Source organism: Lethenteron reissneri, chromosome 20 (genome assembly GCF_015708825.2).
Source record: "Lethenteron reissneri isolate LAM-NWPU_2019-01 chromosome 20, ASM1570882v1, whole genome shotgun sequence".
Taxonomy (NCBI): domain Eukaryota; kingdom Metazoa; phylum Chordata; class Hyperoartia; order Petromyzontiformes; family Petromyzontidae; genus Lethenteron; species Lethenteron reissneri.
Genome location: NC_083798.1, coordinates 6594797 through 6608076, shown reverse-complemented (window position 1 = coordinate 6608076; position 13280 = coordinate 6594797). Strand labels below are relative to the sequence as shown.

General features: G+C 50.3%; 1 protein-coding gene across 1 annotated transcript in view; it reads right to left on the bottom strand.

Moving 5' to 3' along the window:
* Positions 1 to 10310, bottom strand: part of LOC133344655 (SCO-spondin-like) — a 28186-nt gene extending 17876 nt beyond the window's left edge. The window contains exons 1-13 of the mRNA XM_061554691.1: positions 10109 to 10310; positions 8594 to 8628; positions 7995 to 8021; positions 7276 to 7348; positions 6725 to 6846; positions 5305 to 5406; positions 4145 to 4543; positions 3503 to 3562; positions 2926 to 3088; positions 1997 to 2243; positions 1444 to 1579; positions 929 to 1053; positions 301 to 454 (exon numbers count right to left, since the gene is read on the bottom strand). Of these exons, the coding sequence (XP_061410675.1) occupies positions 301 to 454; positions 929 to 1053; positions 1444 to 1579; positions 1997 to 2243; positions 2926 to 3088; positions 3503 to 3562; positions 4145 to 4543; positions 5305 to 5406; positions 6725 to 6846; positions 7276 to 7348; positions 7995 to 8021; positions 8594 to 8628; positions 10109 to 10170 (1705 nt within the window). The 5' untranslated portion in view covers positions 10171 to 10310. The remainder of the gene's footprint in view (positions 1 to 300; positions 455 to 928; positions 1054 to 1443; positions 1580 to 1996; positions 2244 to 2925; positions 3089 to 3502; positions 3563 to 4144; positions 4544 to 5304; positions 5407 to 6724; positions 6847 to 7275; positions 7349 to 7994; positions 8022 to 8593; positions 8629 to 10108) is intronic.
* Positions 10311 to 13280: the final 2970 nt, after the last annotated feature.

Sequence of the window (13280 nt, the reverse complement as noted above, 5' to 3'; positions counted from 1 at the left end):
CCCCCCCCCCCCCCCCCACCGATGGCCAAAGCTACGAGTTGAGGACCCCCTTGACAACCGCCACGAGATATGTTTTCAACAGCAGTGTAAAATAACCGATTGCTGTACCCCCTGATTGCTGTACCCCCTGAGCCGATAATGTGGCCACGACGCCGCTGTATTGGTTCACGAACCCGTCAACGATTAGCGGCAGCGTCGTGTTCCCACTTATGAGGGAGATGATTGGAGCGGCCGCTGTGGGCTCGTTGCGGCGGGCAGAGGGGGGGGGGGGGGGTGGTGAGGGTGGGGTGGGTAACTCACGGCAGCGCTGAGCGGAGCGCCACTCCACGCTGATCCCGTGCCGCGAGCACTCGCGGAAATACGCGGCCATCGAGTCGCACACGAAGGACGCGTCCCCTCCGGCGCGGCAAATGTCCTCGGCGCACGCGTCGTAGAAGGGGATAGGGTCCACCACCTGCCGGAGGCAAACGGTCCACACATCATGTAGGCCACGCGTAGAGCCGGCCAAGGGGGGCAAAGTTGTCGAACGCCGAGTCCCGATTGGAGTGCGTCACTTTGTGCTGCCTTTGTCTCCCCAGTGGCGATTTTTACACACCGCACCAGGTACTTATTTGAGGCTGAGTCGACTTAGGGGAAGCCCAGGACCGGTTCAGATAATCGTCACTGGCGTTGGCCGTGAGCGGCAATCGAACCTGGGTCGCCGGGTTCGTAGCACAGCATAGCGCTAACCGCTCCACTACCGCTCCCCACATGATAACACAACCACGCACACACACGCACACACACGCACACACACACACACGCACACACCTCTCGGAGGGCCCTGAACACGAGCCGCAAGGGTCCATTCTCACCAACTAAACTGTCACCCCCATTTATACCACCACCACCATCAACCACCGCGGTGAGAATGGGTGAGCCTCATTACGTCTTTGCAGGCCGTGTTGAGCAGATCTTTGCAGGCGAGCAGCGCGGACAGGGACGTGGGGTTGAACCCAGACAGTGTGTGCTGGAAGTCGCAGAAGTCTGCCTGGCTCGGGTAAGCGCTCAGGGCTGGTGGGGAGACACACGCACACGGGTCACCGACTCAGACAATCATTTGTATATAACTATAACAGCGCAGGTGAGTACACGTACAACCCTATTGTCAATTCACTGCTGGGTTAAGGCCTCGCCACACCATGTTTGACCACACTTCACTACGCAAGTCAGTGCAGCGACCGTAGACGTTGGCGCATAGTACAGTATAACCATTGATCCTGCTGCACTGCCCTCTGCTCACAATTAACCCCGGCAGCAGCCTCCAACAGCTGTTTCATTCAGATTCAGAATATTGGATTTATACTGGAAGAATCCGATGAGCTATGAAGCGCTTTTTTTTCTACAGATGTCCATTAGGGGCGGGGACGGGGAGCGGCGCGTGACCGGTTACGGGTGACGAACCGTTCACGCGGAACGTGGCGGCGAAAGTGATCGCCACGCTGGTGAGCTGCCCGGTTATGGAGGTGAAGTCATTGCTGCAGTCGCGGTCGAAGGTTCCCAGTAACCCGTAGGTCATGCCCAGCATCGTCTCCGAAATCTGAAGGGACAGATCAACAGCATCAACAGCAGCACTTTTACCAGCAGCATCTTGAACAACAACATCAACAGCAGCAGCAGTTTCACCATCAGCAGCATCTTGAACAACAACATCAACAGCAGCAGTTTCACCAGCAGCAGCAGCAACATCATGAACAACAGCGTCAGCAAAATCTGAATGGATAGACCATCGTCATAATCCACAGCAGTAACGTCTTCAGCAGTGGCAGTAGCAACAGCTCCACTATCGCGCCGCATGCGTGTACCGCTCCTTTTAGGAAGAATCCCCCAGGGAGGAATCCCCCCCGCCATCGCCGCCCCCCACTCACGATGGATTTAACAATCTATTATATCGCCCCCCCATCCCCCCCCCCCCCCCCCAATACACACACAGTGGCTTAATGTGCGAGGAAGGCACCTGGACGAACACGGAGTCGGCGCCGTCCCAGCGCAGGGTGAATCCCAGGCCGGACTTGAGGAGGATGTAGGAGGCGGACTGCTCGATGACCACGCCGTAGGTGATGACGGGCAGCTTGAGTCGCTCCCCCTGGGCGAAGGCGGCGGGGCCGTCCGAGTCGCGGCGCAGCTCGATGCGCACTTCCTCCATGAGGACGGTGAGGGAGCGCTCGCACGCAGGGGCGCCAGATAGCCCGCACTCTGGGTTCCTGGGGGGGGGGGGCGGCGATGATCGTCGTCGGTCATTGCTTGTTGTTGTTGTCAGCAGTGGGAGTAAAGATTTAGCGGCAGCAGCGGCGGCGGTGGCAGGAGCAGGATGATCGACGGTAACTTCATTGGACAATGCGAAAGCCAACTTCATTTGCAGTGTCGTCGTTAGCAGCAGCAGCCAGCTGACGATATTGATGATGATGATTATCATCATCGAAAGTAGCAGCAGCAAGATCAGCGGCAGCAGTAGCAGGATCATGATAATTATAATAATTTGTGCGGCGCATTTTATCTGTAGATCCCAATGCGCCACCGTGTATGTAAAGCAGAGAATAAACCGAGCCTGCAGGGGTTAATGGCCAGAACTAGAGAGGAAAGGCTAATTTAAAGAGGTGAGCTTTTCAGCAGCAGTAGTGACATCGAAGAAATGAGCAGCATGATGATGATGATGGTTATTATCTGAATCATTATAAAAATCGCAATAATCAGCAGCAACGTCATTATCATTGTCGCCTCTTCTACCACCATCGTTATTATCATCATCATCATCATTACTGTCAAAACAAATCATTTCAATATAAAGCGCAGATGGCTGCGTAATTGGAATACAAATCACGACTACGATGGTGATGGTGATGATGAAGAAGAGGAAGACTTCGGGAGAAAGCCGAGAGGATTTACATGTCGTTGTTGACGTAGATGTGGAAGGTGTGGTCTTGCATGTCTCCCACAAGGAGGTACGAGCCCAGGCCGCGGAATCTGTAGATCTTCCCGTCAAAGGTGCGGTAGTGGGTCTGACCCCACGCCATGCCGTATCCCATCTCCTGCGAGGCCACTTTGCCGACTGGACAACACGTGCGTACGCACATTAAAATATACAGCAATGCACGCGCCTTGCTCCCACCCTACATTTACAGCTCTGCAAATCCGCTGCCGGATCAAGGGCTCGTCGTGCCCTGTCGGTCATGCGGCTTGATTGGCCATATTTCACCCCGCCGCTCAGTGGGGAGGCGTTTCGTGAAGTGGCACAAAGGGGCTGGTTCAGATTATCACTCACCACTGATGTTATCCGTGGCTGGAAATCGAACTCAGGTTTTGCCGTGCTTTGCAAGTGCAGCGAGAACCTGTTGCTTCACGGCCATCTCCTGGCCACCTCGTGTAGGTACATGACGTGCACACATACATGACGTGCAACACGTACATGACGTGCACACGTGCATGACGTGCACACGTACATGGTGTGCAGATGCACACACACCTGGGCTGAAGACGCCGGTCGTGTATCCCAGAATCCCGTCCGATAGGGGCAGTGACACCTCTGTACTCACACACACGAGGAACAGAAGATGACATTGGTTAGATATGTTATGTGAATTTGTTTCTATCCAATTCATATTCAATCGTTGTCAATCCTCTACTGGATGATGGCGTTCTGCTGCTATTGCTGCTGCCGCTTCTGCTCCTGACGATGATGACACTGCTGCTGGTGGCAATGGTAGTCGTGATGACGATGCCACTGTTGTTTGTGGTGGTGGTGGTAGTGATGATGATGGTGATGACAGTGTTGTCGCTGCTGCTGCTGTTGCCGTTACTGCTGCTGATTCTGGTGCTACTGATGCCGCGGATAACGTTGACGCCCTTCCTCCTGCTACCCTTAGGATGGTTGTGATGATGATGATGATTATATTTCTGCGACTGACAGCTACAGCATCAATCGACAACATTCCATAAAAACCACACAAAACAAGCAAACACAAACAACAGCAGCACCAAGCAACAACAGACTCACCCCACCCCACAACTCACGCAATGCGTCCCGACCTGAGTTCAACTCCCTTCATCAAACCCCCCCCACCACCACCACCACCCAACGTCCTCACCGCCCAGCCCAGCCACTCACCGACGCACTTGGGCACCGAGTCTGTGGGTGACCACTTCCCATCCACGCACTTGTACGCGTCCGGCACTGGCTCAACAAACGTGTACCCGTCCGAGCAGCTCGCCTGACAGGTCATCAAGCCCTCGTCGTTTTCGCTGCACAGAAGTTCGCCATTGGCCGGCGGGGCGAGGTCTGGGCAGGTGGGCCGACCGGTCACGCAGTCCGGGAAGGCGTTGACGACCGGGCTGGAAGGCAGGCTCGGGAACCAGTGGCCCGTGGACAGCTCGCACACGTAGGCCTGCGGGCCCGCGAGCCGGTAGCCGGCCTGGCAGGCGAGCGAGCACACGCGGAACCCGCCCGCATCGGAACATTGCGCGCTGCCGAAGGCTGGCTGGCTGGTCACCACGCACTTGAGGCTCTCTGCACGGTGGCGGGGAGTGGGGGGGGGGAATTGAACGGGGGGTTATTTTGTGTAGCCATATGAGAACTCAAGATGTAAGGATGTAAGGATGAGTCTATATTGCGAGGCGGGCTGGCTGGTCACCACGCACTTGAGGCTCTCTACACGGTGGCGGGGAGTGGAGGGGGTGAGAGAGTTGGGTTGGGTGGGGGGGGAATTGAACGGGGGTTATTTTGTGTAGCCATATGAGAACTCAAGATGTAAGGATGAGTCTATTTTGCGAGATTGGCCCGGGGAAGCGCGGTGGGGAGGGTGGCATGAGTAGATGGCAACGATCGATGCTCTGTATGATCACAATTGAGTAAATTTTGGGGGGAGAAATGTTCCAAATTGCCAAATTTGGACCATCACCGTGAAAATCGTGACGGCAGCAAATATTTGTCAATAAATCTATGATGATGATGATGATGATTTGTAAACGTCGATCATTTAGCTTCCCGTCAATAGGCGTCACAACCAACTCATCGGTTCTGCGCGCTCTCCAGGTCGGGATAAGGAGCTCTCAAAGAGCCTCGCATTTTGGGAAATAGACAAAACACGCGGTGCATTGCCTTTACCGCACTTTGGGTGTCGAAAATCACGTACGATGACAATCATCTTCACAGCAAACAAACCAATAGCTTGTTTTGGAGGGGAGGGGGGGTGGGTCGGGGAGGTGGAGGTGGAGGGACCAGAGCCTTGGGGGTGGTGGTGGTGGTGGTGGTGGGGGGAACTGACGCACCCTCGCAGCGGAGTCCGCTGTAGTACGGAGGGCACGAGCACGTGTCGGGAGCCACGCACACGCCGCCGTTGAGGCAGCCCGTGCTGTTCGCGAAGCACAGCGCTGCGTGGGCACAGGGAGAGGGGGCGCACGGTGAGGCATCGCGGAGGGGTTTCGAGAAATAATAAAATAATAAAAATAAAACATAATAAATAATAATAATTTTTTTCTTTTGTTTTATTTTTATTATTTTAGAAATAAGAAAATAAGAAAAATAAAACAATATAATATATTATTATTTTATTATGTTTTATTTTGATGCTTCGACTTCACGCGAATAATAAAAATTAAAACATAATAATATAATAATATACTATTTTATTATGTTTTATTTTTATTATTTTATTATTTCCCTTCTACGTGACTTTACTGAAAGAACCAAGAAGATGAATCCCTGCAGTCACGAAAGCTTTAAATCGAAATTTAGGGTTTCGAGAAGTCAAGGCGAGCAGAGGTGAAAGACGTCTCTCATTTGCCAGAGTGACCTGGGTCAGCAACACGAGAGGGGGGGGGGGTGATGATGGGGAGGTACATCGAGGAGGAGGAGGCTGATGGGATATCGAGGAGGGGAAATTCTATGCCATGAATTAAAGCTTTCGTTACGGCAGGAATTCATATTCTATGCCAGTTGATGCTTCGATTTCACGCGAACGGCTCTTGTGTTATGAGAATATGTTTTTTACCCTTTCTGGCAACAAAACAGTTGTGTTAAGATGTTAAAACACCAAACTGAAACCCTTTTGCAAAGAATCACGTGTTCATTAACCACGTGTAATTGTGGTGGACATGCAAACAAACAAAAAAGCATGCTTTGATAGTATTTTGAAAGTGGCAAGGGAGGTCCCATGACGTCTCTTGTGTTGAGAGGTTGACTTATTGTGGCATATGAGTCGGGATTAAGCGCGTTGTCGGCTGGTTTACGTCTCATCGTGTGAACAGTTCATCTACATCATTAGACCTCCTTTGCCAGTACCAAACTATAATAATAGGGTTTTCCCCCTTTTTTTTGGAGAACCAATCAGTTTCAAGAACAACGCATATATATTATCATAGTGTGCTTTTGTTTGCATTTTGACTGCAAGTATTGTGGTTAATGCAGACGTGAATCCTTGTAAAAAGGTTTCAGTTTTGTTGCCAGACAAAAGGGGAAACCCCCTACTATTATTATCGTGTGAGCAGTTCTTTTGCCAATTAAGTCAGTAACCCAGACCAATGCGGAGCCCTCTCGGACTTCCATCTGTGCGGACATCTGCAAGTATCTCGAGGCCACGGCGAGGGATGGTGACGGCGGCGAGCAGGGACGGGGGAAGGGGGGGGGGGGGTGATGTGGGCGGGGGGGGGGGAGGGGTCATCCAGCAGTGGATAGATCACGGGGACTCACGAAAGCAGTCGGGGACGCTGTCCGTGGGACTCCACAGCCCGAGGGAGTTGGAGCACGCGAAGTTGATCTGCTTGTTGCCTCCCGAGAACGCGAAGCCAGGGTCACAGGAGGCCGTGCATTCGCTACACACAACACGCACACACACGGGAGAGAGAGGTGCTGTTAGCGAGCACCTAGTAAGGACAATTATAGCGTATGTGCAATGTGTGTGTGTGTTGCGGTAGCGAAACGGTCAGCGCACTGCGCTACGAACGAAAGGTGGTGCTGGCCACCCACTCCATCGTTGTGCCGTTCTGGCCTTCATAGGTGCTTGTTAACAGCACTTGCCCCAACAGTCCGTTAAGGCTATACGGAAGAGCTTTGTATTTGTTTTAATACTGCATATCAATAAGCGGCAGTGTGTCGATTAGCGCGCTGCGCTACCAACCCGTCGAACCGAGTTCGATTCTCACTCACGGCCAACACCGGTGACGGTTATCTGAACCCGGGCCTCCCCTAGGTCGACTCAGTGTTAACTGCGCCGTGCGTTATCTGCCCCGTGTATAACGCACGTCCATGTCTGGATGATGTCGCAGTGGATGGAGCCATTCACTGGTGGAGGAAGACGCGAACATTTCGTTGTATCTGCACAAAGATATACACACATGCACAATTACATACCCACATCCACGCACGCACGCATGCATATATACAAACAAGCTATATCTTTGTTTGCTTTAATCAGAAATTGAATTAATTCAAATTAAATTGAAAAGCCAAGTATAGCATCATGGCTTTGATGTGCAGTCATTGGTGACCGGGCTGAGGCCACCAACTCGCCACCGTTGGGGAACCCGGTTTAAATTTCGATTTAAAGCTTTCGTGACTGCAGGGATTCATCGTCTTGGTTCTTCCGGTAAAGTTACGTAGAATGGAAATAATAAAATAAAAAAAATAAAACATAATAAAGTAATATAATAATATAATAAAATAATATAATAACCTGATTTAATCACGCGCTGCTCAAAACTCGGATTCGAACCCAGGTTTTCGTCATTAGCGGCTCAAATTCTCTGTTTCCCTTTAGCCACCCGGCTACCTCACTACCGTAATTCTTGATCGCGCGTGTTTCCTCGTGTGTGTGTACGGTAACTGCGCGCAGTAAAATCTCTCACGAGTTGTGCGGAACCTATAGATCATTAGTATCGTTCCCCACACCACAGACCGATTATCAGGTTTGGCTACGTACGGCGCGAAAAAAGTTCCACGAACATTCATAATCGGCACTCACCCAGTATCAGTCCAATGTCGCTCAAGGCTGCGGAGACACAACAAACGACTTTAAACATCGCGTGCATTGACTGTTTTTACGAATCAGGGAACTTTACTTAGAAAGCGTAACGAGTTTTCCACCGTGCAATTATTATTAAACACTTTGTTTTAGATTGTGATCAAAGTAGCGGCCTCTAGCGTCTGAAACACGGGTGTCGCGTGAACGCATGACCCACAACATGCCGCAATTGAAACGAATCGATAATATTTGCATTGTAAGAGTGTGTTTTTGTTTGCATTTTGACCACAAGTTTTGTGGTTAATGCACACATGATTCCTCGTAAAAAGGTTTCAGTTTTGTTGCCAGAAAAAAGGGGAAACCCCTATTATTATATTTTGGTACTGGCAAAGGAGGTCTAATAATGGTGAGCATGTCTGTTTGCATGTTACACCACAAGCATGTGTGGTTAATGCTGACATATTTCGTTGCAAAAAGGTTTCTATTTTGGTGTCTGAACGTCTTAACACCCGCTGTTTTCTTAATAAAAAGGGTAAAAACTTATGCTTATTCTTTTTTTCAACCACTGCTCTGTTGCGTATAATTAATCAGATGCTTACCATTGTTACTTGGCGCGACAACCGACGTGACGGACCTGCAACACAAACCACCACCGCCGCCACCACTCCCACATTAGTCGCGTGCGAGGGCAATTCGTCAGCATCGTGACCTATGGACGACACTAGTCACGTTGCATGTGCGTGTTCACATGGCTTTGGGATGAGGAGGAGGGGACCGGAGGATACCCAAGGCACAGAACAGGGAGAGAATTAAACAAACTCCACGGAGAAAGGCGCCAGAGTTTGGAATCGAACCCGGGAACTTTCCTGCTGTGAGGTACGAGGGTTACCACTGCGCTACCCTGCCACCAACGGTATTAGTGAGGTATGTAACAACACAAGGTAGAGATATATAACAGGTGTGTAAGCTACACAAGCTTTTAGACAGGTACATACAGCGCGTGACGATTTACACAGGGGCTGTAAGGGTGTCAGACAGGCGTGCAAAACACGAACAGTTTACTCTGGCGTGTAACTGGTGTCGAACTCGTGTCTGTTACTCTGGTGTGTTGTTGCATGCGACATTGGTGGCGGGTGTGTCAGCACGCACAATTAAGCAAGTGGAGCATTTGAACTATTTGGGTCGCATGATTATAGTACGGTGCATGGAAGGTGCATCACAGCGATAGACAGAACAATTGCACAGTTAAAATATGCATTTCAGAGAATGTGATCTCTATATATATATAAAAAAAGGAAAATAATCATGACAACGGGAATATGCAGGTATGTTCTCCTTTATGGAGGTGAAAGCTGTTAGTTTATGGGTCTCTATGTGAGTCTATGTCTCTCTATGTGAGTATCTGGGTCTGTGTGAGTTTGCGTGTCTCTATGTTAGTCTATGTTTCTCTATGTGAGTGTGTCTCTAGGAGAGCTGGGTAATTACAAAGATCCTACAGAGCAAATTAGAATGAACAAAAATGTGGTCTATAAGAAGCATGTTAAAAATTGGCGCGGAGAGAAACCATGAGAAACAGAAATGTATTATGAATATCAGTACGGCAACACAAACAATGCCATGAATAAGAATAATTTGAGAACACCAAGTCACATCTCTTGGACATGTAAAATATAAAAAGAAAATACACTGAATGCTATGTTTCGACTGGGACAATTATAGGTGCCACAGAAGCCAGCGAAGACGGCGATTTAAGTTTCACAAGCCGTTCGAGCAATTTGATGCATCTGGAGGGACTCTTTAACGCACGGTTCTTTGAGTAAATACCATGGACAGCGCTACATGGACGGAATGCCACAATCACCGACGTCGTTGACTGGACATCTGTGAGAAAGATCTTTAGAGCTCATCAGATTCTGCCAATATAAATTCCTATTCTGATGTGACAAGAAACCCACGGCTCACAGAGAGAGAGAGAGAGAGCGAGCGAGAGAAACACGCACAGAGTAAGCAGACACGGTAGCAAGCAGGCGGTGTGAACGATACGTCTCGGAATTTCACAGGTGTCTTAACGAGCGCGTGAGCGATGGGACAGGTGAGTCAGTTGTCAAGATCACCTGCTGCAGAGCAGGACCGCGGCGAGGGCAGCGACACACGATGCGGGCAGGCCGGGCTGCATGTTGGCTGCGGAGAATCACTCTCCCTGGGACTCTCACGGACACACTCGGACACCCTGGAGTCGCTCCTCAAACTCCAGCGAAGAAATTCTTGCTGCGAATTCTCAGGAACAATCGGGGAGCTGCAAGTCCCCGTAGAAGGACCGTGGCTTCCCTAGTCTACCACAGTCACTGCGCGGGCCCCTTTTATTCGCCTCGGCGGCATCGATCCGACAGCCGGATCGGTGCGGCTCCTCTCGCAGTCCTCCAGAGAGTCGAGAGGGGGGCAGTGCTCGTGGTCGAGATGAACAAAGGTTCAAGTTTAAGGCTCATCCTCACCCGCGGCGAGAGCTGGCGCGAGAGAGGGTGGAGAGAGGGTGGAGAGAGTGGCTTCTCACCTGACCTCGGACCTCCGTGTTTGCACGGTGACACAAGAGTCTAACTACATCCGTCCATCTTTGTTTGTCTTCGACTCAGCAGCCCAAAGTCATTGCCACGCGAACACTCTGGAGCCGCTGGCAAACAGATCAATGGGGGGCCCAGCCCGCAGCCCCGCCATCGCTGCATCCTGGTGCGCGCGAGGTGATGGCTGATGTGTTAAGAGGAGGAGGTGGTGGTGATGAGGTGGGGCGAGATGAGTGGTGGCACAACAAACACGTCCAATGGGACAAACAATACACAGCCATGGGGAGGGCAGATGCCGACTGCTAACAGAGAGATCGTGACGTTCGTCAACGGCAGGACGGCTGACGTTTCGGGCAATGGTCCTAATGCAGAGCGTGGTGCGTAAACGTGTTGTGTGTGTGTGTGATTATAACGTTCGCCACAGCGGGAGCCTATTTCTATGGGCGTTTTCATACAAAGACAAAGATCCCCCATAAAGCTTTTAACAGACTGTTGGGAGAAGGTGGTGTTAGCGAGCGCCTATTAAGGCCGGTGCGACACGGGGGGGGGGGGGGGGTGGTAGTGTGGCCAGCAACACGTCCGACTGCGTTTGTCTCCCTCGTGCTGACTTTCGTCACACACGCCGTGCCGGAAAGTATGTTTTTGTAAAGGAGGACCCCGGGACAGTCCCAGGTATCTGAAATTTATTTTGCACTTATCACGATTGTCATGTGCAACTTCGCCTTGGCTTACTTCTTGCTGCTGTTCAGTTTTGTGTTTCTGTTGCTTTGTGTTACGGGACGCGTTTGAACTCAACCTTGTTATTTGACCCGTGACGCCCCGACTAAAAAGGACCACGTGTCAGGCTGCCTTAACGGATTGTTTTCGATCTCTATCACGACGACGAAGTGCCATCGATGTTAGCCGTAGTCGGGAATCGAACTCAGGGGGCCGCCGCTCGGAGCGAAGTGCGCACACGAATCACAGCGCCATCAATCCGCTTATTGCGAACGCGCACAAGCACACGAAGACAAAGATCCCCCGTATAGCCTCAACATACTTTGGGGGGCAAGTGCTGTAAGCGAGCAGCTATGATGGACGGCACGGCACACGAGAGCGTAGGTGGCCAGCACAACGCCCGGACGCCTTTGTCTCCCTGTTGACGATGTTTACACACCGCACCAGGTACTCATTTGAGGCTGAGTCGACCGAAGGAAGGCCCAGGACCGGTTCAGATCATTAATCGTCGCTGGTTTTGGCCGTCAGCGGGAATCTAACTCGGGTCTCCGGGTTCATAGCGCAGCGCGTTAACCGCACAAACACACACACAGGCGCATGCACACACATACACATATACAGACAAAGACCCCCCGTGTAGCCTCGAACAGGCTTTTGGGGCAACTTCCATACACACACATACATAACCTAGTTAAATGTTTATGTAGCGAACAGCCACAGATAAATTAACAAGTCAGTGTGCACGTATGATACGGCCTTCTTGAGTCACGTACTACTGTGCATATACACATCGTCATAATTGTAATCACACTACGCACTCGTTGGACGGGGAGTGCCTATTCTCCCATCTTACACTCATCAGATGGATTTACATTGATAAGGGGGATAGGGAATTCCCGCCCACCAATATTTTGTCAGTTATGCCACCTAATCACGTACTATATGCCCATTATTCTTTCTTACTTTCCTGGGGAGTAATCAATCATGTTTATTAGAGGTTTTAAAGGTAACGTAATGTGATGCCGTATTTTTGTTATATATATACACAGATTGCATTTCATTATATTTAATATGTAGATAACCATTGTGATGCATAGACTATCGTAAAATGAGCGATACATCTCGATTGGCAATGATGATGTTGATGAAGCTGCTGCTGCTGCTGCTGTGATGGCAGTGGGTGCACAAGCACAAGTAACAACACCAAACTTAACGTATGGCACGATTGTAATCCTCACTTTGCTTACTTGATTTACCACGACAACAAAAATAACAATAGCCACAATTATCCAATCTGGCCCCGAGAAATTACGAAGTGGAGGTTTTATTCAAACCACGGTGCGATCTCAGCGTCGAGTCCTGGCATTGTTATACACACTGAGACATCCGTGATCACGCCCAAGTGCGTTTCCTTCCGTCGTGTGTCACGCAAAGGGCGAGAGTGAACGCAGCGCCGCTCCGTGTTACCCGTGATCTGCGTACACGATGCTCCTGCAATGCGCTTCATTAAACTGTAGTATAAACCCAGCGTGGTGAAGTATGGTCAAACAAACCCCACCGCGTGGCGATAGTTTTTTATCCGCAGCAGTTGATTAATAATCGGCTGCAAGTAACTACAACATCAACGATTATAACAATGCCAATAATTATTACATCCAGCAGTCAATTGTATTAACTAACTATTGGATGCGGACCTTTCCACGCTGTGTGGTGAATGAGGGATATTCGACCATACTTCACCACGCTGGTCAGTGCGGGTTGAGCGAAAGCAGGCGGAGCGTAACACGTGTCTCATGTGCGCTGTCGCCTCAACGGGGGCAACACAAACACTCGAGGATGTATTTTTCGATTTAAAGCTTTCGTGACTGCAGGGATTCATCTTCTTGGTTCTTTCGGTAAAGTCACGGAGAAGGGAAGTAATAAAATAATAAAAATAAAACATAATAAAATAATTCTCACGACGTTTCGGCCACAACGCAAGCAGCCGTCCTCAGGTGAAGAACATGTCTGT